General features: G+C 33.9%; 1 protein-coding gene across 6 annotated transcripts in view; it reads right to left on the reverse strand.

The window, feature by feature from the left end:
- FANCL (FA complementation group L) overlaps positions 1-25,644 on the reverse strand; it is an 88,474-nt gene that overhangs the window by 53,280 nt on the left and 9,550 nt on the right. For 2 of the 6 annotated variants that reach the window (XM_037526831.2, XM_054701549.1), the window contains exons 2-6: positions 23,131-23,189; positions 21,744-21,804; positions 18,819-18,875; positions 12,778-12,878; positions 1,946-2,042 (exon numbers count right to left, since the gene is read on the reverse strand). In XM_037526831.2, the coding sequence (XP_037382728.1) occupies positions 1,946-2,042; positions 12,778-12,878; positions 18,819-18,875; positions 21,744-21,804; positions 23,131-23,189 (375 nt within the window). The other 4 variants (XM_054701550.1, XM_054701551.1, XM_054701553.1 and 1 more) reach the window with 4 other exon arrangements.

Genomic DNA, 25,644 nt, shown 5'->3' on the forward strand with positions numbered 1-25,644 from the left:
CCCAAATATTTATTTTTTTAATTAAATTATCAACAGGATGTGCCTCATAAAAATTTGTAATGTTTTCTTTGTAAGTTTTTGAAGACAATATGGAGTGGCAAAATTGGGAGAGTAGGTATTCAAGAATAAAACAAATACATTTTTTCACTACATAGCAAAAACATGAAATATTTATGTATTTATGAAAATAAACCTATTCTAAGGTTTGTTTAAAACAATGAGCTTGTCACTTTAAAATTTATTTTGCATTAAGATTTGGATTGTGAACTCTTAACATATAGTTGTAGCTATCACTATAATTAACGGATAGTCTATGACGCATATATTCCTAAAAAAAAAAAAAAATTACCAAATCTAAAAGACAACTTTGGTCTCTATGAAAACTGAACTAAATGGACAAATAAAGACTCTAATAAATTATAACTCAAAGCTTTCTCTTCTCTCTTGCCAGGGCATCTATGAAAGTGCTTCACAGCTATCAATGCTGCAAAAACTGACACTTGAAAATATTCTCCAGAGAAATGTTAACAATGTCACTTTATCTAATTGAAAAGTATAAGAAAAAGCAGAAGAATGGACCATGTGTGGTTACATCCTCACTCTCAATACAACTAATAATGTCTCTAACCGGAATTAATAAAAAAATCTTTTAGGTGTAGTAATAGGCAGTATAGACTTAAAGCATTATTCTTAGCAAATAGAAAAGCTTGTTAAAACGAGGCTAATTTTAAAAAAAAATCGGGACAGGATGTATTAAAAAATCTCATTTTGGTCTTCACAGAAGCAAAGTAACTCTTATCAATGTATTAGATATAAACAAATAAAGCTTTGAAGGAAATGACAGAACCATTGCCACTGGCAATATGTGACCTTTGGAAGGATAAAGGCAGATTTTGCCTTGATCTTAAACAAGCACACCTTTAAAAATTAAAAGGGAAATGATCTTTTACATTTTAACAAAAATATCCATGTAACATCTTTTACAAATAAGACTTCTATTCCAATAAATTTTTTCAGTACTTATCACAAGTCTTAAAATCCTACCTAAACATTCTGTATGTACAAAAAAAGGAGAAAAACTCATTTCTCAACTTGTCTGATATAGAGGCACTGTAAGATAACAACTTTTCTGTGTCACCCAGTACAGCTTTATATATTAATTTTCTCTTGTGGAAAGCTTAAATGCCAGACACATTTTTAAAAAGGACAAACACAATTGATCTTTTCATCACTGCAATCTTCTGAAATAGAATTGATTGATGACTCCTCCAAACAATAAAAAGAAAAGCTAGATGTCCTGGTTTTTTTCAAATTCTAATGTTTCCCTAGTGGTTACGAAATAAATGATTAATATGCTGAACTTGCTTACTCTACTTATTTCTCACAATTCAAAACCTTGAACTAAAAAGTAAAGACAAAACAGTTATGTTTTGTGCTAATAAAATCAGTATGTAGTTCTAGATGATCAACTTGTAGGGCTCCATAAATAGAGCCATAACCATTACAAATTCTTAAAACACAGAAGTTAAAAAAAATTCAGAAAAACAATAAAATGATGTATATGTTGGTCTATTTGGGGGTAGGGGATCAGAGAAAAAGAACTACAAAGGTAATTCATACTAAAAGTTGAAGGTGAAAACTTCAGTAGAACTTTACTTGGGATGGTGGCAAACTTCCAAGTCTTTTCTATACAGGATATTACAAAAATAACAATATGATGTTTTGAAGCTGCTCAATCTTATTTGTAGCTTTTATTATGAAGAATATATTTTGGTCAAATTGAAATTGAAACAGTGACATGTCCTTATATGTAGGCTTTTAAAAACCTGGTAAATCAATTCTTTGATGCTTTCCAAAATGAATTTTTAGCACTTCTTTACATAAAAACTTTGAGTACATTTCTCAAAGTATTTTCTGACCACAGTAACAGTTTAATAACACATACCTTTGCCTTCAACTTGAGAGTGATGAGATGCTGTCTACCAGTAGCATCTTCGGCTGTTAATTTGATGGTACTGAAGCAAGTATCCACATACACAAGTCTGGTGAACAGAAGGAAATAAAAAATGATCACACTGGGGAGGGCAGTGTGGGGAAAGGAGAGTTTGGAGAATGACAGTATTTAAAATGAAATTATTTGCTATATTCCTATTAATCCATTACAAAAATTAATCAGAGGAATTTCTGCATGCCAGCCCTTTATGATGTTATAGATTTACTGCCATTAATACACCAGCCTAGTGCTTAATGCAGTCATAGATCTCTGGATTATTTACAATGTGTGTCAAGGCTCATGCTGTGGTCAGTGAGCACTATGTTTCGGTTTTTCATCACTAGAACCTTTGGCATACACAGCATGTTCCTGTCAGCCTCTACTTATGTACACATTAAACTTCCTGTCAAACTCTTTGATCCATTTCTGTAGTTTCATACAGTATGAGACTTTTATTCTTCCTTTATTTGTTTTTCTCCTCAATGAACTTCTCCTTTATTATCAATAATGTTATTGTACAAAAATCTGACTGGTATTAGTTCCTACACTCAAATTGATCCTCTAAGGAAAATGCTGTGTATAAGCACAGGTACAGCCTAGGCTCCTAACAATAAATTTTCTTGTTGAGCAATATATAGCTTCTGACACTTAACCTGGGCATGTATTAAAGATGACTAATATTTTAAATAGATAGCACATGCACAATTGCTTGGGCTTTAAGTTGCTCTAAATGCATGAATTTTCTACAGTGGAAACCAATACTCTTTGAAATAGATCATTCTGTAAAAATACGGTCCACTGACTGGCATAAGCTACTGCCAAAAAGATTCAAATTTAGCAGTATATTTACTAGTGAACTGGGCATGAGGATATTTTTTAACATTATTATAATACTATTCTTTTGTAAAGATAAAAAGTAGCCTAAGATTGTTCAATTAATCACCAGAATGAGAGTATAACCACTAGAGTTCAGAGACTAACATTAGCCTCTTAACCTTGGGAACATGTTTTTAAAGTTACTATATGCATTATAGTCACTGGTCAGATATAATGGTGAAATGGGTACATTTCAAGAAATGCTGGGCAATAAAGGTGTGGAACACTAACAAAACATAGATATAAATCTGAATGAGATATGTATCTTCCAAGGTAAAACAATCTGTCAGCAGAAAAAAATTTTTATTGTAATGATCAATAAAAAGTCTAGGGCATTTGAACAGTGAAAATTAAAATTTATCATTTACATAAAAATAGCAACAATTTTATATATAATTATTTTTCTTTCAGTTATATCTGCAAATGTTTCAAATCCCCAACTTCCCCATCCCCACCAAAAAACATAAGACTTTATCAAGTTTTATCAATATGACTTCGAGATTCAGATATATGGGCATCTGACTCTGAAAAAATCAACCATCATGAACCACAATATTGAAATGAGCATATGCATTTATATCCTCTCTTACTATAAAAAGGGAATTTAAAAAGGGTATAAATAAAACCAATTGCAAATAAAAATAGCATCAATAAAACAAGTTTCCCACTAATTTTATAAAAATGCAAAATGCTTAGAAGAGTACCTGCTGACAAAATAGAGAACAAATGGTACAAAGTGGGACATGGTTGGCAAAAGAAAAAGAAAGCCAGTAGACTAGAGTGTATAACTTATATACTGAAAGAAATTAAGGGAATTATTTTAACATATATAAGACACCAAAGAGAGAAGAGGAAATTTTAAATTAAATTATAAATAGTAATATTATGCTAAATATTGTAATAGCAGGGTCTCCCCTGGTGGTGCAGCAGTTGAGCGCTGGGCTGCGAAGCTGCCTGCAGCTTCTGCAGCGCCAGTTCGATCCCCGGCCTCCAGCAAGAGTCCCACATGGCGCGACACACCGCTCCTGCTGCACCCGCTGCTCCCCTCAGCAGTGTATTTTTGTCTGTCTGCCTATTCTGTTCCCTGCTCTGGCTCTGGTGAATCCTCTCACCCTCCGGCACTTCTGACTGTACCCAGTGCTTGTATAAATAAATAAATAAATCTTAAAAAAAAATTGTAATAGCTATGCCTAACTTTTCAGTGAAAAATACTTGCATTCATAAAATATTAAACTGCTTACTAATTACAATTTTTAGAATACAACAATAAAAAAGCTAAAAGACTTAATTATAGTTATACAAACTAATGTAAATACATCTGGCCCTTGCAATTTGATAGGAGATGACAAGAACTGAGCTGTAGAAAGGGGAAAGATACAAGAAGCGAAAAATAGGATCACTAAAATTTGTAATTGCTAATTTGAGAATAAGAGACACTATAGATACCGAAGAGATGAAAGAAGTTTAAAAATTGTTTGTTTATAGAAACATAAAAAAAGTGAAGAATGGAGAGAGAAGGTAGTACACAAGCTAAATCTTTTTTATTATAGTAATCAACATGCAATTCCTAAAATTGATAAAACAAACAATATTTACTATAGGCATATTATGTAGAAATATGGAAGTTATAAATACGAGCATTTCAGAGTATGTCTCAAAGAATAAGACTGAGAATAGAAAATGTGGAAAAAGCCTGCTGCTATTTATTATAAGTCCTAAATAGTTTATAATGTGATGAATGGTTATAAATGTGAGTAACACAGAGAGAACCATGAGGGATGGGACAAAAGAAGGAACAACGAAATCACCAACTAGTGCTGTTCATACTTCACATTACTGCTCATCATCAAAATGTTTTAAATCATACAGAAAAAAAAGTTCTAGTCTTTTGTTTGCAATCATACAAATAAAAGATTATCATCTTTCCACAAAGTTTAGGACACAGAGGTCATACACTGAGAAAAATAAAAGTTATGCTCAAACTATGGAGTCAAAATGATAATACGGCTAATTTTGGTACACTTTAAGAACTGAAATACTAAAAACAAAAATAACACATTTTTACGTTAATCTCAGCATGGTCAATGAAAATTAGACATTTTACCCACGGTGATTTGGAAGAGAAGGGAAAAAGCTTATTGTGATTATGAACACTTGAGTACACGTGACCTAGACAGCCAGTTGTCCTCAAGTGTTTACTATCATTTTTTTCTTTTAGTAATAAGTCCTTACCACCCCAGCACCCAAATAAATCATGTTTTAGCAGTGTACTCTCCACCCAGCTAAGAACCCTTTCTAGTCACACGAGTACCAGCAAATCACTAAATTTTGACAAAGCAGAAGTGATATATGGATCTTTTGTATCATTATGACAAAACTGTGCCTTCCTCTCTCATTCTCCCTTTCTATTGATTAATATAAACAATGAATTTTTAATTTATTTTAAATACAAATGTCAGCAGCATGTGTGGCTGGTAACTGCACAGCCACAATGGTTGGGTTCTTGGATGATCAGTATTTCTGAATAATCTTGCAGAACAGAGCTACCACCTTCCGCCTGCCTGAAAATGCTAAATGAGAAATGAGTAAAATCTATCTTGTTTGAAACATTGAGGATTTGGGTACCCTTAATAACAGCTTAGCAGGTACAAATAGAACATACTTCTATCTACTCATGACAGGAAAGAGTATTTAATGTTTGGCCCATGGAAGAGATAGGACAGGGGTAAAAAACAGGCCTTATAAGTAATATCAAATTTAGTTTTTCTTTTAACAAGTTTATTTCATATGCTCTGTTTTATTGATAAGCTGGGTATCTCAGAAAATATAGAGTTGATAACTTTTATTCACTTAAATAAGACATAAATAACCCATTTAAGTAATAAATTTAGGAACGTCATAGTTGGAAAGATCAAACTTTTGACAAGTTATAAAATCGTATCTAGTGTTTATATTTAGGAATTTAGTTATCATTATTTCACTAGACATATTCTAAAACTGACCAGGAAATATAAAAACAAATAGAACATTTGAATAAAATATATCTTTGGTGAACTAGACATAAGACCTGAAACCATAAAATACATAGAAGAAAATATAGGCGAAACACTACATGACATGCACCTCAAAGACATCTTTACAGACACATCACCCAAAGCAGTGATAGTGAAGGCAAAGATAAACAGCTGGGACTACATCAAATTAAAGAGCTTCTGGACAGCAAAAGAGACAATTACCAAAACAAAGAGAAACCCCACCGACTGGGAGAAAATTTTTGCACACAACACTAATGATAGAGGACTGATCACAAAAATCTACAAAGAGCTGATGAGACTCAACAAAAACAAAGAAAATAATCCAGTCAAAAAATGGGCAGAAGAGCTAAAAAGAAACTTCTCCAAAGAGGAAATGCAAATGGCCACCAGACATATGAAAAAATGTTCAACATCACTTGCAATCAGGGAAATGCAAATCAAAAGTACAATGAGATACCATCTCACACCAGTGAGAATGGCACATATTAAAAAAACTAGCAACAACAAATGTTGGTGAGGTTGTGGAGAAAAAGGAACACTCCTGTACTGCTGGTGGGAGTGCAAACTGGTCCAACCACTATGGAGAGCTGTGTGGAGATTTCCTGACCACTAAACATAGAGCTTCCATATGATCCAGCAATTCCACTCCTAGGTATTTACCCAAATGACACAGAAACAGCAATTCCAAAGGGCAGCTGCACCCTATGTTTATAGCAGCACTATTTACAATAGCTAAGCTATGGAAAGAACCCAAATGCCCAAAAATAGATGACTGGATCAAGAAGATGTGGTACATATACACCATGGAATATTACTCAACAATCAAAAAAGATAAACATGTGCAGTTTGCAGCAACATGGATGGAGCTAGAAGGGATTATGATCAGTGAAATAAGTCAGAAAGAAAAAGAAAAATATGGATGGTCTCACTCATAGCAGGAATTTAGAAAACTTAAATAAGAGACCATGAGGTATATAATACAATACAGTAAAAGGCACAATTGCTAAGTATCAAATTAATGAATTTTTTCCCCAAGTGTTTCCTACATTTCTTTGACTATGATCTTTTTTTATTGAAGTATCACTGTTTATCAATATATCCTCATTAGTGTTTTGAAGGCGGAGGATCTCCCCCTCAGCTGCAGACCCTGTAGCAGCACTATCACCACCAAAGGAAGCATCCCCAGTCCTCCACCATAGTCCACTCTCTAACACTGTTCTCATTCTTTTCCTCAAGGAACTTAACTGATTTGTGTTGGTTTCAGAATATAACAGGTTTAGACAGTTGCATATATTGCAAAACACAAATTAGCTTTTTTATGAAGAATATGAAAGTTTTATACTTCTATGTATGTGCCAATGCTCTATATATGAACACAGAGAACATGTTTTCAGACAAGTTTACATTTATTGATTCCATGCAAGTTTTAAACTACATGCAAATTCTGTTTAGATAATATAAATATATTACCAATTTAAAATAACAATTTTTCTACTATTAATTTGTAGCTATTCAATGATTTGGATATATGTATATCCTATTTATAAAGGTAATTTAGTATGAAAATCATATTTATTGACATCTAGGTTTTTATGTATTACACGAAAAAATTACTACGACCATTATCATAATTAAGTAACAATGCTCTACAGCTCAGATTCAGTCCTGACATTTTTAAATGAATGAGTGTCTTAACAGCTTTATACCCACTTTCCAAAAGGAATATTTGACACACAAAACATGCCTCTTTTTAAAACTTATTATTAAGCATCATTAGTTTCATTTGAAAGACAAAGAAAATGTGGCTCAGAGAGGTTATGTTATATGCCCAAGTTTACACTGCTGATAAACCAGAATTAAAGTCCTGATATAGTTATGAAATTAATTTAATATAAACAAGTATCTCCATTACATCCAATATGTCATGTAATTCTCTGAAATGCACTGAGAAAAACAGAAAATATCATTAATGGATTACGGTCATTACCCAAAAAATGAACTTAATAAAAAAATCTGAATTAATAAGTATATTGATAATCTTTCAGCAGCATAACACATTTTAGCAAAACTCAGATATTTCTCAAGACAAATTTGAAGGTTTAAGTAGCTGAATTCTATCATTTTAATTAATAATATGCTGTCTAACAAAAGACAGAACCATCAGATTACTTCCCTGTGGTAAGCTATTAAATTTCTGAACTATGTAGAATCATATGATTATTAAAATAAACATCAGATACCCTATAAACAAGGTGGCTTGGTATTTTTTTAAAAAAACTGAAATACTTCTGAAACTGAAAGGGCTCAGGATAAAAGGGATAAATCAGTTCTATCTGTCCCAGGTAAAGTGAGATATAGACCAGTCAACCTACAAATCAAAAACATTCAGTATTTTCAACTCCAGTACATTCTTAATACCAACAAAAAATTCTATTAAATTCCAGGAACTGTTTAATTCATGTTGTTTTAATGTGTCATATGTTAACACAAGCAGAAGTTAACCCATCAAGATATTTTTCTGAATCACTCACCTTTATGAATCAGTTTTAATACCCAAAATAACCCACAACCCACATACCCATCTTCGTCTTATACTTTGGAAGTTGTTTTTATAGAATTGAAACAAATACAGAAATTACAACAATGCAAACAAACTTAAGGTCCACTACATATTCTTAATGTCACCACTATAAAAAAGAATACTAATAAAGGGGAAAAATGAAAATTTCACAATTATATCTTAAATATTTCTCTTTCATTCTAACTTAACTTTTTATACTTATAGTTGATTAGAAATGTCAACTATGTAATTTAAAACACAGCAAAGTCTTCATATTACCTTTAAAAAATAATCTTATTCTTTTATCAGATTTTACTATTGCACTGACAAAACTGTAAGCTTATAATTTATTTAGAGTGTGAGAAAAATACAAACATGTTGAGATGGTCTAGGAATCAAAGATTGTGAAAAATTATTTAAATCAATCTATCATGCAAATTACTGTCTATGTCACTGTAAAAGATATTTGGAATTATGAAGCTAGTCAGTTGCTTAGGCAGGGAGAGATTCTAGTATGGGAAAGATTCTAGCGATTCTAGTATGGGAACAGCACAGTTCACGTGTCAATGTTACCATTCTAAGGGTCCTGAAATCCAATTTTTTCAATATGTCAAAGTGTACCAGACTCTGTGGGTTAGGACTTCCTAATTTTCCATTATAACAGCCTTAACAAGAGCTTGGTAACTGACTCAAAAAGAATAAATGAAAAGAATCAAGATGTGTTCCAGCCCACATACCTGGAGAAATGTCTGGAACCAAAGCAAGCTGTTAGCGTAGAACTTTGGTAGGGTTGTTAGGTTAGGTTTGCGGGGGGGGTGTGTAAGATATAGGGAATTAAGGATGATGGTTTGCAATATAAAAAAATTTAGAAAGTGATAAATAGCTAAAAATGGCTAATTTTTATGAAGGTTGGAAAGGAAGAAATGAAGAGACATGCACATTTAAGAAAAATCTGAGATAAATAAAAGGAATTAAAAGAAATGAGGGAGCCTAAAACGGTCATAAAAATCAAGAAAAGATTTTTTTAAAAAGGAAAAGTTGGTTACTAACATCAAATAATAGAAAAGTCAAGAACAAAGACCTCTGAACTTGTCAAAAGGACATAAAATGGCAACCTTCATAAACACCATTTCAGGAAAGATGTCAGAATGAAAGACAGGCTGCAAACGATTGAGCCAATATGATTTTTTTATATTTAATACCACTCATTCTGTGAAGGATTTAAGGCTATTTACAAGAATCAAAACAACAAAATTCCCAGCACAAAAGAAAAGCAGTAGGAGAACAAATGCAAGGACAAGACTAAAACACAGAAACGTAAGTCCCACATCCTGCATGGGTTTAAAAAGTAGGGAAAAAACTAAGTTTCTAAGGAAACAAGTAAAAGAGAGCACATATTAAACTTTAGGATTCATATTCCCCATGAATGAAAAGTCAGATATTCAGAAGAAATATGAGTTTTTCAACATATGAAATGGAGAAAACTTTTTCATGACTTCTCATAAAGACAGTATTGTATTAGAAAGATATCCTAAACATAAAATACCAAATGCATTGCATAGGGCTGTTTCAGATGACATCCATAAATGCATGATATCCTCAAGAGCAAGCATGTGGCAGATGAAAATAATGCCATTCTGTTCTACGTGCAAGATAAAATTTAGACGTAATAAAATAAAGCAATTATACAGACTTAAGCAGTCCTTACTACACAATATTATCTGGATTCATTATTTTAGTAGTTTTCATCAGCTAAAACTTGAAATCATAATTGTTAGTAAGAACCAGAGTACAAATGCTTAGTATTCTGAAGTACATATCTACAACTTTGATTATTAACTAGAGAGACAGTAAGATTAAGAATTATAAAAACTTCAGATTAACTTAAGTACATATCTGCAAGAATGGCCAACCCAACCCTACATAGAGGTACACCATATACAATCATATTCAGCAGGGAAAAAAAAGACACAAATTGATCCATGGAAGAGAAGAACTAGAGTTCTAAATAAAAAAAGCTTAAAAGGAATATAAAAAGAAGCAGGAGACATAAACAAAAGAATACTTTTCTTTCTCTAATAATCACAATGAATTTTTATAGTTTATGTCTCTAGTTTTTCTTCAGCTATCAGGTTATGATATAAAAGTTATTAAATGGCATATATTCTGCACTTAATGTATGTTCCTTGTTTTCTTTCAAATGGCTATTTGATTTTCTGGTTCTTTTTAGTTTAGCTATTAAAAGACTGAACTGCAGAAAATAGCTTTAAAAATGACATGCAAATTACTAATATTTTAAATACGTAGAATGAATACAAAAATAGTACTGATAGTGATTATTAAGTGATAAAGAACTAAAATGGCATATCTTTATTCCTGCTTCAGTTCAAAGTGGAAAATATATAATACACCTAATCATAAAAAGTGATTTCTCTAAATATCTGCACTAAGAGGGGAACTAAATTCAGCAACTGAGTATCAAGCAAACCACCACAGATTTTTCCAGGGTGCATAGAGAGTCTTAACTACCTACATACCAAACCACTAAATTTAACTTTCCATATGCATCCTTCAGAGAACACTACATGAATCCTTCAAGCTAACTAACTAATCAAATTATAAAAGTACTTAAAACTTTATATATTTTGGGCTCCCTGGTGGCGCAGCGGGTTGAGCGCAGTGCTATGAAGCTGTCTGCAGCCTCTGCAGCGCCAGTTTGATTCCCAGCCAACCACAGAGATTCCCACATGGCACAGAAGACCTCTCCTGTCGCACCCACTGCAACCCTCAGCAGTGTATTTCCGTCCTTCTGCCTGTTCTGCTCCCTACTCTGTCTCTAGTGAATTCTCTCACCCTCCTGCACCTCTGGCCTGTACCACAGTGCTTGTAAAAATAAATCAATCTTTGGGGGGGGAAAAAAAACTTTATATATTTTGAAATTTAGAAAGGCCAAACTATATGTTAACTAAAAATAATTGTGTATATATGTATATACAGTCAAAAATACTACAAAATTGACAATCTTAATTTCAAGTTTTTAAGCAAAAGTTTTCAAACAGATATTTTATTCATTTCCTTGACTTGTTAAAGAAATCCAGACACTACTTGAATAAAGCCCACACATCACGTAAGTGAGAAAATACATAGAAACAGACAGGAAAGACTGAGACACAATCTTACCATATAGCCCACCCCCAGCAAAATGCACTTCTGAAAAGGAAAGGGTTTGATCCATACTTCTAAGTACCCTCACTTTTAAGGTTGCTACCTGAGAAATGGGCCTCAAATCACCTACCTCTCAGAACCAACAGGGCTTGTGTTGCTTACATGGACTACAGAAAATGAAAAAGGGGCTCTTAAAAGGGCATATAAGCACTCCATTACTGTCCCTCCCAGACTTAGTTCAATGGCAACTTAGTTCAATGGGCACCACCCATCTCCCAGTTTGGCTACATACTTTCCTATTTGCTGCCAGCGGATCTGATTCTAGATAGCCGTTTCTAGGAGCTGAGACATGCTAGGCAGCCAAAAGAAACAGGGGCATTTCCCCAAGCGCACCACCAACAAAAACAAGCCTCTAGCTTCTCTCTGGAGTGAATTTATCCACACTTCACCACCCAAACTTTTGTGGATTCTACTCAAGACACAGTGCTGATAACCAATAGGACTCAAAGTCCCACAGGTCATATTAAATTTAAAAAATTTCCAGACAAGCATGCAAGCACTTTTGACAGCTATCTCCCAAGGATAAAATTATTTATGAATTCAAATGAAGACAGATTAAAGCAAACAAACAAATACTAAAGAGGTGAGACAAATAGAAAACATCTAACAGGTATAAAACTAAACATTGGATAATGTCAGAGAAAATGGTCAAATTCTTAAAATGCTCCCTTCCATGGTAACAATAAGAAGTAGATCCAAAAACTATAGAAAAAAGGGCAAATGTGTGAGGCAACAGATGTGGCAATTAACTCATTTGTGGGACACCTTAAACAATGTATATGTTATGAAATCATCGATGCTGTACATTTTGAATATATTACAATGTTTTGTCAATTATCACTCAAGAAAATAAAAATGTATGTTCAGTACATGAAAGTTAACTTCTTCTAAATTACTTAACATTTTACCTTATAGACCAACTCCCTTAATGAAAATATCCCCTTAATTCATAGCCACAATAAGGATCAGATACTCTCATTATAAGGACACACCATGACTAAACAGGGGTAAAATATAGTTTAAACTGCAAATATATTGAAAATAGGTAAAATAAGGCATTTCTAAAACATATTTTAAATCAGACATACTTATCCCAACCAAGAGTTCCTATCTCTTCAATAAGACTTGAGTAGAACTGGGGAGGAGGAGACGGTATACAAAGCTCTTGTTTGTTCTTTAAAACAGTTTCCTATTTAAAAGAAAACCTTGAATTAACTGTGGAATGCTAGACAATGAATTGTTAGTACCATATAACAAAACAAAATTTCATCATCTTTGTGTCTGACTAAATTATCTACTATTTTTATAAATACCCAGTTAAATCATTCCTTTTCTAATTAAAAAAAAAAAGACATGAAATGTTGAAGGATTGCAGTAAAGGACATTCAAAAATGTCAATTATTTATGCCATGTAAAGACCATATGCTAATACTCTCCTAGATTGTTATGCCAATCAGAAATGGGAAAAAAAAAAAAAAAAGCAAAAAAAGGAAAAAAAAACCAATCCTCAGGGCCTACCTATCTTTCTCCTTCTATGGATAGAAGGTTTGATAGAAAGAAACATGTACTTTTGAAGAAAAGCCTGAACTCAAGTACACTGCCTAGACTGATATATTAATAAATACCATTATTTATATACCATTACCAACAAAGGCCCTTCATTATCACAATAACTACTTACCTGCCAATTTCTTTCACTGACTTAAATTCTGTATTACTCCCCAACTAAGTCAGTCAAACATCCTGCCATCTATATGGCTTAGATCACAGTTTCCTTTCTCTGCCAGGCCATCCTAAGGTGTCTTTAAGATGGTTTGGACTCCAGTCAACAAAACTAGCATTTACATTTTTACAAGCAATACAATCATCATTAGAATTGCTGAGGCTGAATATTAAACACTTACTTCAAAGGTGCTAACCTAACAAATATAGTATTTGAAAAGTAAAAAAAAAAGCCTATAGATTATCAAAAGATACACAAAGTTAGGAAATTTTATAGAAAGAAATCAGATAAAATATATAACAAACATAATTGTAATTAGTATAAAGATTATAAATGTCTCTGGCAAATGTAACCCTAATAAGGTAAACATTTTATTCATTTAAGTGTATATTTTAATCTATTAGTCCTTATATGCTTCCTAAAACAGGATAGGATACTATAAATTAATACTAAAACAACAGATTTATAAAACATTATTTCAAAATTAGGATGGGCCATTATTGAATGTAGTTATAAATCTACTTTAAGTTTTTTAAAAAAGGGCCTTCCCGGTGGCGCAGAGATTGAGCGCTGGGTTGCAAAGCTGCCTGCAGCCTCTGCAGCGCCAGTTTGATACCTGGCCACCAGGCGAGGGGCCCACATGGCACACAGACCTCTCCTGCCGCCCGCTGCTCCCCTCAGCAGTGTACTTCATCAGTCTGCCTGTTCTGCTCCCGGCTCTGGTGAATTCTCTCACCCTCCCGCGCTTCTGATGGTACCCAGTGCTTGTATAAATAAATAAATAAATCTTTGGGGGAAAAAGGATTAAAAAAAAAAAACTATGAAAGGTTTGTAAAACCTAGATAATGCCAATATGAATTTAAATAGAAGCTCCAGGGGCCTCCCCGGTGGCGCAGCGGTTGAGCGCTGGGTTGCGAAGCTGCCCGCGGCCTCTGCGGCGCCAGTTCAATCCCCGGCTGCTCCCCGGCCACCGGAGGAGGGTCCCGCATGGCGCGCAGATCTCTCCTGCCGCCCGCTGCTCCCCTCAGCAGTGTACTTCGGTCCTTCTGCCTGTTCTGCTCCCCGCTCTGGCTCTGGTGAATTCTCTCACCCTCCCGCGCTTCTGACTGTACCCAGTGCATGTATAAACAAAAAAAAAAAAAAAAAAAACAAACAAATAAATAAATAAATAAAACATGCCTCTATTAAAAATAAATAAATAAATAAATAAATAGAAGCTCCAAGAAGACAAGTAGTATACTGCCTTTTTTGTAAACTATAAGCAGCCTAATTGGTCCATAGAAATAAATTTATATTAAGGCAATATAAATTTTACTAAATTTGTTACTAAAAAAAAAAATCGCTCCTCTATCTATACACTGTATTTCTTTTGAAATTTCTATTTTTATTAAAAAATGTTAATTTCTGTTACCCACAAATATTGAAAATAAAAACAAACATCCATATAAGTAAAATGTATTTTAACTCTTTTATCTAAGGTCAAATCACCTATATTCTAAAACCATAACAAGAACAAAGCCAAGGCAGAGAAGCAAAGCATCTTTCTACAGGAGGAGGACAAATCCACAGTAGAAATAGGCTTTACAAACAGAAGTTTGAAATACTGACTTTTGCATTTCCTAGATTTGAGTCTTAAGTGTTTAGTGCCTCAGCTATAAAAGAAGAATTAAATCACCTACTGAGAAAATTCTTTTAAAATAAAGGCCACTATTAATTTATTATTTACTAAACTGCTACATGCCTAACTACTAGGAAACTTACAAAATTTCCTGAAGAAGTTGAATAACTACTGATTTTATCTGGGCATCATTCTTAATACTTCCATTGGAGATTATATTTTATGAACTCTATTAGTGACAACAGAACAAATTAATTCTTACACTATCCTAAAAGTGCCATATCATCAACTCTATCCATAATTTCTTTAAAAAGTTGAAATATCTACTTTTACTCAGAAATGCAAAGCAACTATACTAAATAGAATGTTGTGAATTGGATCAACCTCATACTTCATTTTAGTTTCAAACGAATAAATGTTACATCAAAATTAAATGACCAATAGAGATGCGCTTAACAACCTAATAAAGATAATTTCAGTAATAAGAGCTTAATGAGACACAGTATATACATTTTACTCTGGTTCCCTTATTCTATCTATTTCAAAGCTTATTAAAATGATAAAAATATAAACTTTTTAAATATTTTCCAATATTAAGAGGGTATAAACCAAAATATGCTTTTCCCCCTTACCTCTTTTGTAAGGTTATTATATTTTGGACTTTAACGAAATTTAAAATCAAGTTTGACAATCCTTTGTATTTAGAGTTTGAAATTCATAAATCAAAATTTAAACTTTAGAAAGTGATTTTAAATTCTTTATTTTAATCCAAACTTTATCAAAACCCTATATATCAGTAAGTTGTTGTGAAATTAAAAAGGGATTCAGGGGCCTCCCCGGTGGCGCAGCGGTTGAGCGCTGGGTTGTGAAGCTGCCCGCAGCCTCTGCAGCACCCTTTCGATCCCTGGCTGCTCCCCGGCCACCAGAGGAGGGTCCCACATGGTGCGCAGACCTCTCCTGCCGCCCGCTGCTCCCCTCAGCAGTGTACTTCAGTCCTTCTGCCTGTTCTGTTCCCCGCTCTGGTGAATTCTCTCACCCTCCCGCACTTCTGACTGAACTCAGTGCTTGTATGTATAAATAAATAAATCTTTAAAAAAAATTTAAAAAATTGAATAGTTTCAAAAAAAAAAATTTTAAAAAAAGGGGGGATTCAGAACAACTCCAGCAACTAAACTTTCAATGTGTAATAGCTGCTTCTAAGAATAAAAGCTTGCAAAAGAGTCACAAGGAAATACCAAACTGCTTTCAGTTGTTAGCTGCAATATATCAGCATTCTAATTTTGTAAAACAAATATAAAGAGGTAGGAAAAGCATTAAGTAAAATGTAATAGGTAAACATAATAAAAATTGTTAATACTAAAAACCAAGATTTTTCTGAGTAAGAGATATATGTATAAAACTCAAAGAATTAAAGTTGTTATCATGCCAAATTTGAATTAGAAATACCAGTATGGACTCATGATTATTCTCTTTCTAAAATGTATTTTTTTCCTAGCTTTTTTCACTGAAACGTACTAGACCAGCAATGAGCACTAAAGTTTTTCAAACTTTGACATCCAAATACATTTCCTACTAAATCATGGCTAGTCAAGGAATAACTGATTATACTTCTGGGAGAGGATAACTAAATGAACCTGGGACAACTGGTATCAGAAAGCAAAGCTTGGGTTATGTTAAAAAAAAAAAAAAAAATCAGGAGCCAACATGGAGGGATGTACACTGACCAAAAATGGGACAAGTTAAGCACCAAAATAATGACTGCAATGGATTAAAGTTAACCAAATATATAAAAACCCATGAACTCATAAGAATACAAAAATGTTATTAGTTCCCTTTGACAATTACTAGGCACTAACTCATTATTCTTAAAATGGATATTTTTGAAAAAGTGAAAAGAAACAAGCACTCCTCTTTTCTCCCCAATATTAGCTATACATCAAAGAACTAAATAATTGATATGGGAAGTTCTCTATAGATGATTTTCAGTTAGTAACTGTAGAGGATGAAATGAAAAATCATCATTTATAACCCCTAATAAAATTGTGGATGTAGGGCAATGACCATTATTGGATGCTAAATCATTAGATGATAGACTGATGGGAAAATTTTTATTAGGTGAATCTAAACTTATTAGTCAATCTTTACTAAAACAAACTACCAGACACCATGTGCCTCCTGAAGCAATGTAAGCAGTAGAAAACACATGGCAAATGAACCCTACTCTGTTGAGATCTCTAGATCTAATTTTCAGATTACCAAAAAGCAGAAAAATATTAAAGATATTATAGTTAATGCCTACTCCAGAATTTGGGAAATTTTATAAGATACTAATCTAGTTTATTCAACAAGCAGATGGCATAAAAAATGGTGAGTTATGTTAAAAAAAAAAACAAAAAACAAAACCCTGGTGGTGCAGGAGTCTCAGGGCTATCAGGTTATCACCAGTCACTGCAGCATTACTTAGATCCCAGGCCGAAGAGGTAACCCACATGGCGCAGCAGACCTCACCTGTCTGGCGTGCTGCTCCCTTCAGCAGTGTATTTCACTAGATCCACCTGTTCTGCTCCCCACTCTGTCTCTGCTGAATCATCTCACCCTCCACATCTCTGGCCTACACCCCAATTCTTGTAAGCATAAATAAATAAATCTTTAAAAAAAAAGGTGGGTGGCTGTGGGGGTTGAGAGAAGATGAGGTGCTGCAATAAAGAGATTTAACAGACATACTGAGACTAAGTATCGTGTGTGTGTTGTGTGTATACTGATACAAAGCAGCCACAAGGAACCATCATTAACTCTGTTATGGTTGTAAGTATATAAATACAACCATAAAACATTTAACTATTACAGATATACACTGGCATATATAGAGAGGAATGGATACAACATCCTTTAAAATACTTCAGTCCCTTTCTCCTAAATGACTTGGGAAAGAAAGATGATTAGAAGTTTGTTAGGTCCCGGGCCTGGGGTTATTTACTATCACTTGCCCTCTAATATTAAAAATTTACATAATAAACATTTGATTATCACAAGATAATCAAATGTTTGCATAATTGTTCTGATGAATAATCACTTACTATATCTAATTTTTACTGCAGATAACTATTTTTGCACATTATGAAGCCTAACAAGTTTTTCAGAGATCTATAGTAGTAAACAAAATTACACCCTATATTATATCTTTAAAAAATGATTACCTAGGGGCCGCCCCGGTGGCGCAGTGGTTGAACGCTGGGTTGCGAAGCTGCCCGCAGCCTCTGCAGTGCCGGTTCGATCCCCGGCTGCTCCCCGGCCACCGGAGGAGGGTCCCGCATGGCGCGCGGACCTCTCCTGCCGCCCGCTGCTCCCCTCAGCAGTGTGCTTCGGTCCTTCTGCCTGCTCTGCTCCCCGCTCTGGCTCTGGTGAATTCTCTCGCCCTCCCGCGCTTCTGACTATACCCAGTGCTTGTATAAATAAATGAATAATAAATAAATCTTAAAAAAAAAATGATTACCTAATATCCTCACATGTTAAATTCTGACAGACAAGGAGTGCATTTTACTTCTTCAGCAGTTACCCAAGACTAGTGCAAAGTGCACCCAGTTTATGATACAATCAAATTGTTCCCTACATACACTTCTCATGGAGTTCAAGAAAAGTAACAACCACATTTACACACACAATAACATAACACATTAAATGACTGGGAGTTAAGAAGTTTAAAATTCTAATCATGTTAATTTTTAAAGGAAACACAGAAAAAAACAAGACACAGATTATGGTAGCAGTGTTAGAACATAAGTTCTTACCAAAATCATCTTCAACTCCATCATAAAGCTCACAAGATCAGGAGAATGCTGCATTCTCTAAATCAAAACATTTCCAATTAATTTCACCTGTACAATGAAAATTGCATACACTACAAGCAAATAAATATAGGTCCATGTGAAAATGAATATTAGCTATATCTTTATCTTAAAAATGTAAGAATTTGAAGTATTGATCATAGTTACTATTATTTCCATCAATTTCATTCTGAAAGAGTAATAAAAGCCCTCAAAATATTTTGGTGATAGTGAACTGTGTAAGAATGTCATTGAAAACTTCACATACTCCTTTCTCCCTTCAATACTGTTTACTGACACTTTAGAAAAATCAAGTAAACCACTTTCTATTTTTTTAAAGGTGATATGGTAGTTATGGGAGTAAAAAGAATATAAAGTACAAAAAAAGACAAACCTACATAATTAAAAAAAAATCTAGTTAGAGCAACAAACTAATAACTATCAATAATACCATCTATTTTAATTTTTCTCCTTTCCTTAATGACTATTATTGTTGTTTTGTCCTTTCATGACTAAACTGTATTAAATCAAAAGAAGTCAATCTTTCAATAAATAAAACCATTATAATAAAATGTCAAAATAGAGTATATTCTAAAGTCGAATGTGTATTTAAAGAGTTATGGTTCTATTTCCTAGGAATCAATTCCTAAAATAACTACAGAATCAAATAAAGCAAAGAAAATTTTCAAGTTTAAAAATATTATATTTGCGCCTTCCCAGTGGCTCAGCGGGTTGAATGCAGCGCTGTGAGGCTATCCACAGCCTCTGTAGCGCCAGTTCAATTCCCAGCTGGCCAGGGAGATACCCACATGGTATGGCAGACCTCTCCTGTCTAGCCCACTGCTCCCCTCAGCAGTATTTTTGGTCCGTCTGCCTGTTCTGCTCCACACTCTGGCTCTAGTGAATTCTCTCACCCTCCTGCACCTCTGGCCTGTACCCCAGCTCTTGTATAAATAAATAGAACTTTAAAAAATTATATTTGTAACATTTTGTGATGTACTGCACTAATACCAGGTAGTTATGAATTTGCTCACACTTGAGACATAATTCACAACTTGGGCACATGGCTATAGAACAAATTTTTGACTTTCTCTTCTTTACACAGTACTTCTACTCCCCCCCTCTTACTTTACTATAGATGAGTAATAAAAAAGGTTTGCAAATATATCCAGATTCTAAACCTAGCCAAATACCTGTGTAAGTAAACTGTATTGAAATGTAACCATCATCATTCATTAACTTCTTGTCATAGTGGCTGACGTGCTATAATGGCACAGTGGAGCAGTTAGGAGAGAAACTTAAGGCCCACAAAGTCTATAAAATTGACTATCTGGCCCGTCACAGAAAAATATTACCGACACCCCACCCCACATTTACTAGAATTAAAAAATGATACAGGAAAATAGTAATAGTCACCTGAACTTAAAAATAAAGACAAACTGACATTGGGTTCTATACAACTAACCAGGAGATTAGTAAACTGGAACTTTTTCTAGGAACCCTCTTGGTGACCTAGTAGAGAAAAAAGTTTAGACCTTATTATTATAACTAGCCTTTATTAAGTTTTTAAAGCGATTTAAGGGCTTCCCTGGTGGTGCAGGGGTTAAAATCAGTGCTATCAAGCTATTGGCAGCCATTGCAGTATAAGTTTAATCCCCAGCCAGGGAACTAACCCACATGGCACAACAGACCTCTCCTGACTTGCCCGCTGCTCCCCTCAGCAGTGTATTTCAGTAGATCTACCTGTACTGCATTCCACGCTGTATCTGGTGAATCCTCTCCCCCCCCCCCACCCCTTACCTCTGGTCTATACCCCACTTTCTATATGCACAAATAAAAAATAAATTAAAAAAAAAAATAAAGCTATTTAAATATCTCCATAGATTCATTTCTTAAACTTCAGAATAAAAATGCAAATAAGGGTAAGGAATAGGGAGGGGTGGTGGGGAGAAAACAGAGAAATAATCTAAACATCTCCTTAAAAAAGCTGCTGTAATTATACTGCCAGCAATGGCAGTCTATACAAATCAAGTAGTTTATCTCCTGTACTTCCTTATGGTTTAGTAATACTTTATGTAAGAGTGACTGTGGTTGTCAGTTAGCATAGATAATAACCTGCCTTTAAATAGAAAAAAATGCCAAAATCGGAAAAAACATACAAGTGAAAAAATATGAAAAGAAATGTAGTTCCACCTACATTTATTTTTCTACAAGGGACATTTCATTATTTTTGACTGTTTTCAGTAACAGTGATATTCTTCTGTAAGTTTCTCTAAACTTTAGAGGAATTTTCAGGTAGAGGAGCCTAAACACTAAGGCTGAGTGGAGATTGGTGGTGGGTGAAATGTATGAAGGTGATCAAAGGTTCAATTCCCAGTTATAAAATTAAAAAAAAAAACAAAGAGTAATCCTGCTTATATCTCACCTATGCTGCTTTTACTCTCATTATATGCATATATCTATACATGATTTGAACCATTTCTAGTACATCTTTTCTGTTGTAATGTAGAATTACAATCCCATTTTTGCAACCTTTATTCTTCAAGTCCTAAATGGGCCCTGGGATTTTGTTGTACCACTACTATCCAGGCTCAGCAGGAAAAACACCTGAAAAGTGAAAGATACGTAAATAGTGTAAGCATATGAAGACTCTAATGTCTCCAGGATGGAAATTAGTTTCAACAAAAATGCTTCCTAGAGATCTGTTGAGGATTCTGAGACCTGAACATTTTATATAATATATGAATCTTTAAAATATTTGACAGAGATGAAGCCTACAAAATTCAGCAACTATTAAGCCAGTTTGTTACAACAATCTACAAAGCAGGTCTTTAAAACAGAGTAATTTGGAATATCTAGCTTAAAACATAAATCTTCTAAAGAACTTACCTGTTGTACTATTTGATGGTATCCATTAAGTACTGTTTTCAGCTGCCAACTACACAGTAATCTAAAATTTTAATGGAACAAATTAAGTTCAGAATTAAAAGGAAAGATTTATTTGTATGCTAATACAAACATGCACATAGAGAAGAATGACATAAACGTAATTCTAACAAGTTAATAAAATCTTTACCACTGAAAGTATTAATCTCTTCTTCAAACTGTCAGTATTAACTTTACTCCAAAATATAAATAACAGCAATCAGTAAATGCCATACAAGCAGTATATCTTTTTGTAACTTTAACATATGCAAAGTAAAGTTTTCTATTGAACTAGATTCTTCTCCAAAGTAGGTTAAATAAAACTAACAGGTTTTTTTTATCGCTTCTCAGCCTTTTGGTTAAGATCAAGTGTAACACTAACAGTTTTAATCATAATATACAGAACATGTATTTTCTTCTTCCTTTTATGGCCAACCTTAGTCATTCCTTTTTATTTACCATTCCTTTAAATGTTGGTATGCCATCAAGGCTCTGTCCCTGGCTTTCTCATTTCATCTGATACCTGCAGCCACTGGCAAGTCTACCCATTCTCATAGTCTCAGATTCCATGCCTACTGTAACTTCCTTATAGACCTCCATTTGAAGTCTTACACTCGAGTTCCACACCAATAAACTACTACCTACTAAACATCTCCTCTAGATATGTCACACCCAATACGTCTTAAAACAATTTATCTTCTACTTCTCCACCTAAGACCTCTTCTGTAGCTTAATGATCTGAGTCAGGAACTTGGACAGTATCCTCCCTCGCCCTATCCCTCTTGTCTGCCCACTTCTAACCACTCATAATATCCTGTCAAATCTACTTTTAAATGTCTCTGGATTCTTTTTCCACTCTACTCTCAGAGATATTTGGGAATAGAAATGAGATTTGGGGAACTGTAGGTAATTCCAGTCTCATTTGTTGACATCCCTTGACAGACATCTGTGCCCACAGCCCAAATAGATTCCTAATTTATACCAGAAATAAACTCAGAGTGTAGGTCCTTCCCTATAATACCACAGAATCAACATCAAGTCAGAAAAGAACATTCCAACTATTTTGTATTCTCCTTTATATTTCAGTTCAGTACTTGCTAGTGATGTTTACATAATCACCGCTTACTACTTTAAGTGAAACAAAAACAGAGAATTAAGGTGTTACCTTTGAGTAGCACCTCAGTATCAGTAAAAAAACATTTACAAATGCCATAGTGATTTGCAAAAAACAAAAATATTTCTGGCTAATAAGACTTTTAGACAAATTCTAATAATCACAACCTGTTTATTACAGATTAAATGTCTGCACATCCCCACCAGACACATCTAATATAACAAAACACCACATCACCTTGCATTCTTCAACTGCAAATCTTCAGGCAACAATATTTTAAGGTGGAAATCTCTGCCCTATGGAAAAAATTGAAAATATTCACTCAAATTTTCATGTTTCACTAAATGCTAAATACAGAATCACATAAAAATCACATAGAAAGTGGCCTCCCTGGTGGCGCAGCGGTTGAGCACTGGGTTGCAGAGCTGCCCGCACCTCTGCAGCGCCTGTGTGAATCCAGGCCGCGAGGCGAGGGTCCCACATGGCGCGCAGACCTCTCCTGCCGCCCCCTGTCCCCCTCGGCAGTGTACTTCAGTGCTTCTGCCAGTTCTGCTCTCCACTCTGGCTCTGGTGAATTCTCTCTCCCTCCTACGCTTCTGACTGTACCCAGCACTTGTATAAATAAATAAATAAATCTTAAAAAAAAAAAGGAGATAAAAACTGTCTTTAAAAAAAAAAAATCACTTAGAAAGGCACTATTTTCCCTTTTTTTGTAAGCATTACCCTTATCTAAATGTCAAAATATAAGCAACAGAATATTGTATTTGAGGGAAAATGACTAAAATTTCTATCAAAAAGTTTGTGACTGTTCGAAAATGAAGACTAAGAACTTTGTGTTTAAAAACAAGTTCACAAAACACAAGAAATTCTAAGAAATTATTAATCTAGACATTTAGAAAAAATGTATATGATATTTCTTGGGAAATTTATGAAAAAGGAAATGTCTTCTAAATGTTTTCCACATGGAAGAAAAAATCAAAAGCAATAAATACATTATAAGCTTCATGTTTTCAATTTTCTAAATTTTAATAACATGAAAATTTACAAAGCCTAAATAAATGCACCTCAGAAATATTTCCCTAATCATAATCAGAGCATGTTTATTTTTCCCACATTATCAGGCCTTTACTAAATGAAGCAACTAGCATATTAAGTTACTCATTTAATTTAAATATTCACTAGTTCTGCATATGAACACACCAAGTTTTACTCAAGAATCTGAAAAAATATATTCACTTTTACTTTCTTGACAAAGTGAATGGGTAAACAGCTTAAACTTTGTACCTTAAATAGGATAATACACATGAAATTTGAGCAAAGGTAAGCAGAAAAAGACAAACAGAAATATAATCTTTTACTCCAACAGTACAAAATGAAAAGAGTAATAAAATTCTCGAAAAACAATTACCACGAGAATTTTAGCACAGTATCCCTCAAAGCAGTTTCAAAAATAGAGGAACACAATTAAATGTACCCCATAACCTTTACTTTCATGGTAATATTACAGTTCTGACTTTCATTACATTTAAATGTCCTTTAAAAAAATGAAACAAAATGTACTACTGACCTTTTCAAAAGGTCAAGTAACAATAATTCACTATTTCATTAAAGCACTAAAAGGTATTATGTAGTAACTTTAACCTAACTTCATAGACATCCCACACATAAGTGTAAGAACAATCTGGAATTCAAAACTTACATGAACAGTAAAACTACCAATCTGTTATCTGAAAGAATAAAATTCCAAAGTCCCTTATTTGCAAATTCAGCCATTTAAAAAGGTTAAATGCCATGCCACATGCCATAATACTTTTCTGATTTAAGAAAATGTCCAAAAATTAGCTCTTTTTAATTAAAGCATATTAAAAAATGTTAATTGCTCTCAAGAAGCAGATTTATCCAGGCTTGCAGGGAACAAAAGTACTACAGGTGCCCACATCTGAACATCTGAATCACTTCAGACATCTCCCCCCAAAACTATATTGGTCAATATTAAAAACAAATAGAACCACAAAATTCCATGTCTTCAGCAAAATCAGAAGACAGAGAACATTGTGAACTTCAAATTACCTATTAGAAATAAAATATAAACTACCTTCCAGGAGAGCTCACTGTTAAGATTCCCACAGCGAGTCCTTTTAGAAAGTTGGTGGGGAAGGGTTTCAGAAACCAGTGCATGGAAGAGAAGAGGGGAAGGGATTGGGCTAAGCACAAATATAATAAGATGTTCTGGTAGATCAGAGCAAAGCTCTATAGACTATAGGCAAGGGACTCAACTGATTACAAGTCAAGGTGCCAGTCTTAGAACAGAAATTTAGATCTACAAGGTAAGTAATGCAGACAGAGATGTCCTTTGGAGGCTGGAGTCCAAAGGAAAAGCAATGAAAGTGGGAAACCTAGGATCTTATATTACAGAAAAAATAATATTCAACTCCTACCACAGCATTACTCAAAGAAATCATCCATTAAATACACTACACTTTGTTTCACTATCAAAAGACAGTATTCATGAACCGGGAATTTTATAAACTATTGCAAAGCGCAAACTTTTCACAAATACAAGGATACTGTCATCATTAATGCCAAGCTACAAGACAACAGAGTAAGAGAATCAAAACATTTCAAGCAATGACAACCCCCATGCAAACAAACAAAATAAAACACAAGATAAAAGTAAATTACAATTATGAATTATATATCATTAAGTAAATAATTGTACCCAGATTGAGAAACTAAGAACAGGAACTGGAG

This window comes from Talpa occidentalis, unplaced genomic scaffold (genome assembly GCF_014898055.3).
Source record: "Talpa occidentalis isolate TD23 unplaced genomic scaffold, MPIMG_talOcc4v2.1 talOcc4.5, whole genome shotgun sequence".
In the NCBI taxonomy this organism is placed as follows: domain Eukaryota; kingdom Metazoa; phylum Chordata; class Mammalia; order Eulipotyphla; family Talpidae; genus Talpa; species Talpa occidentalis.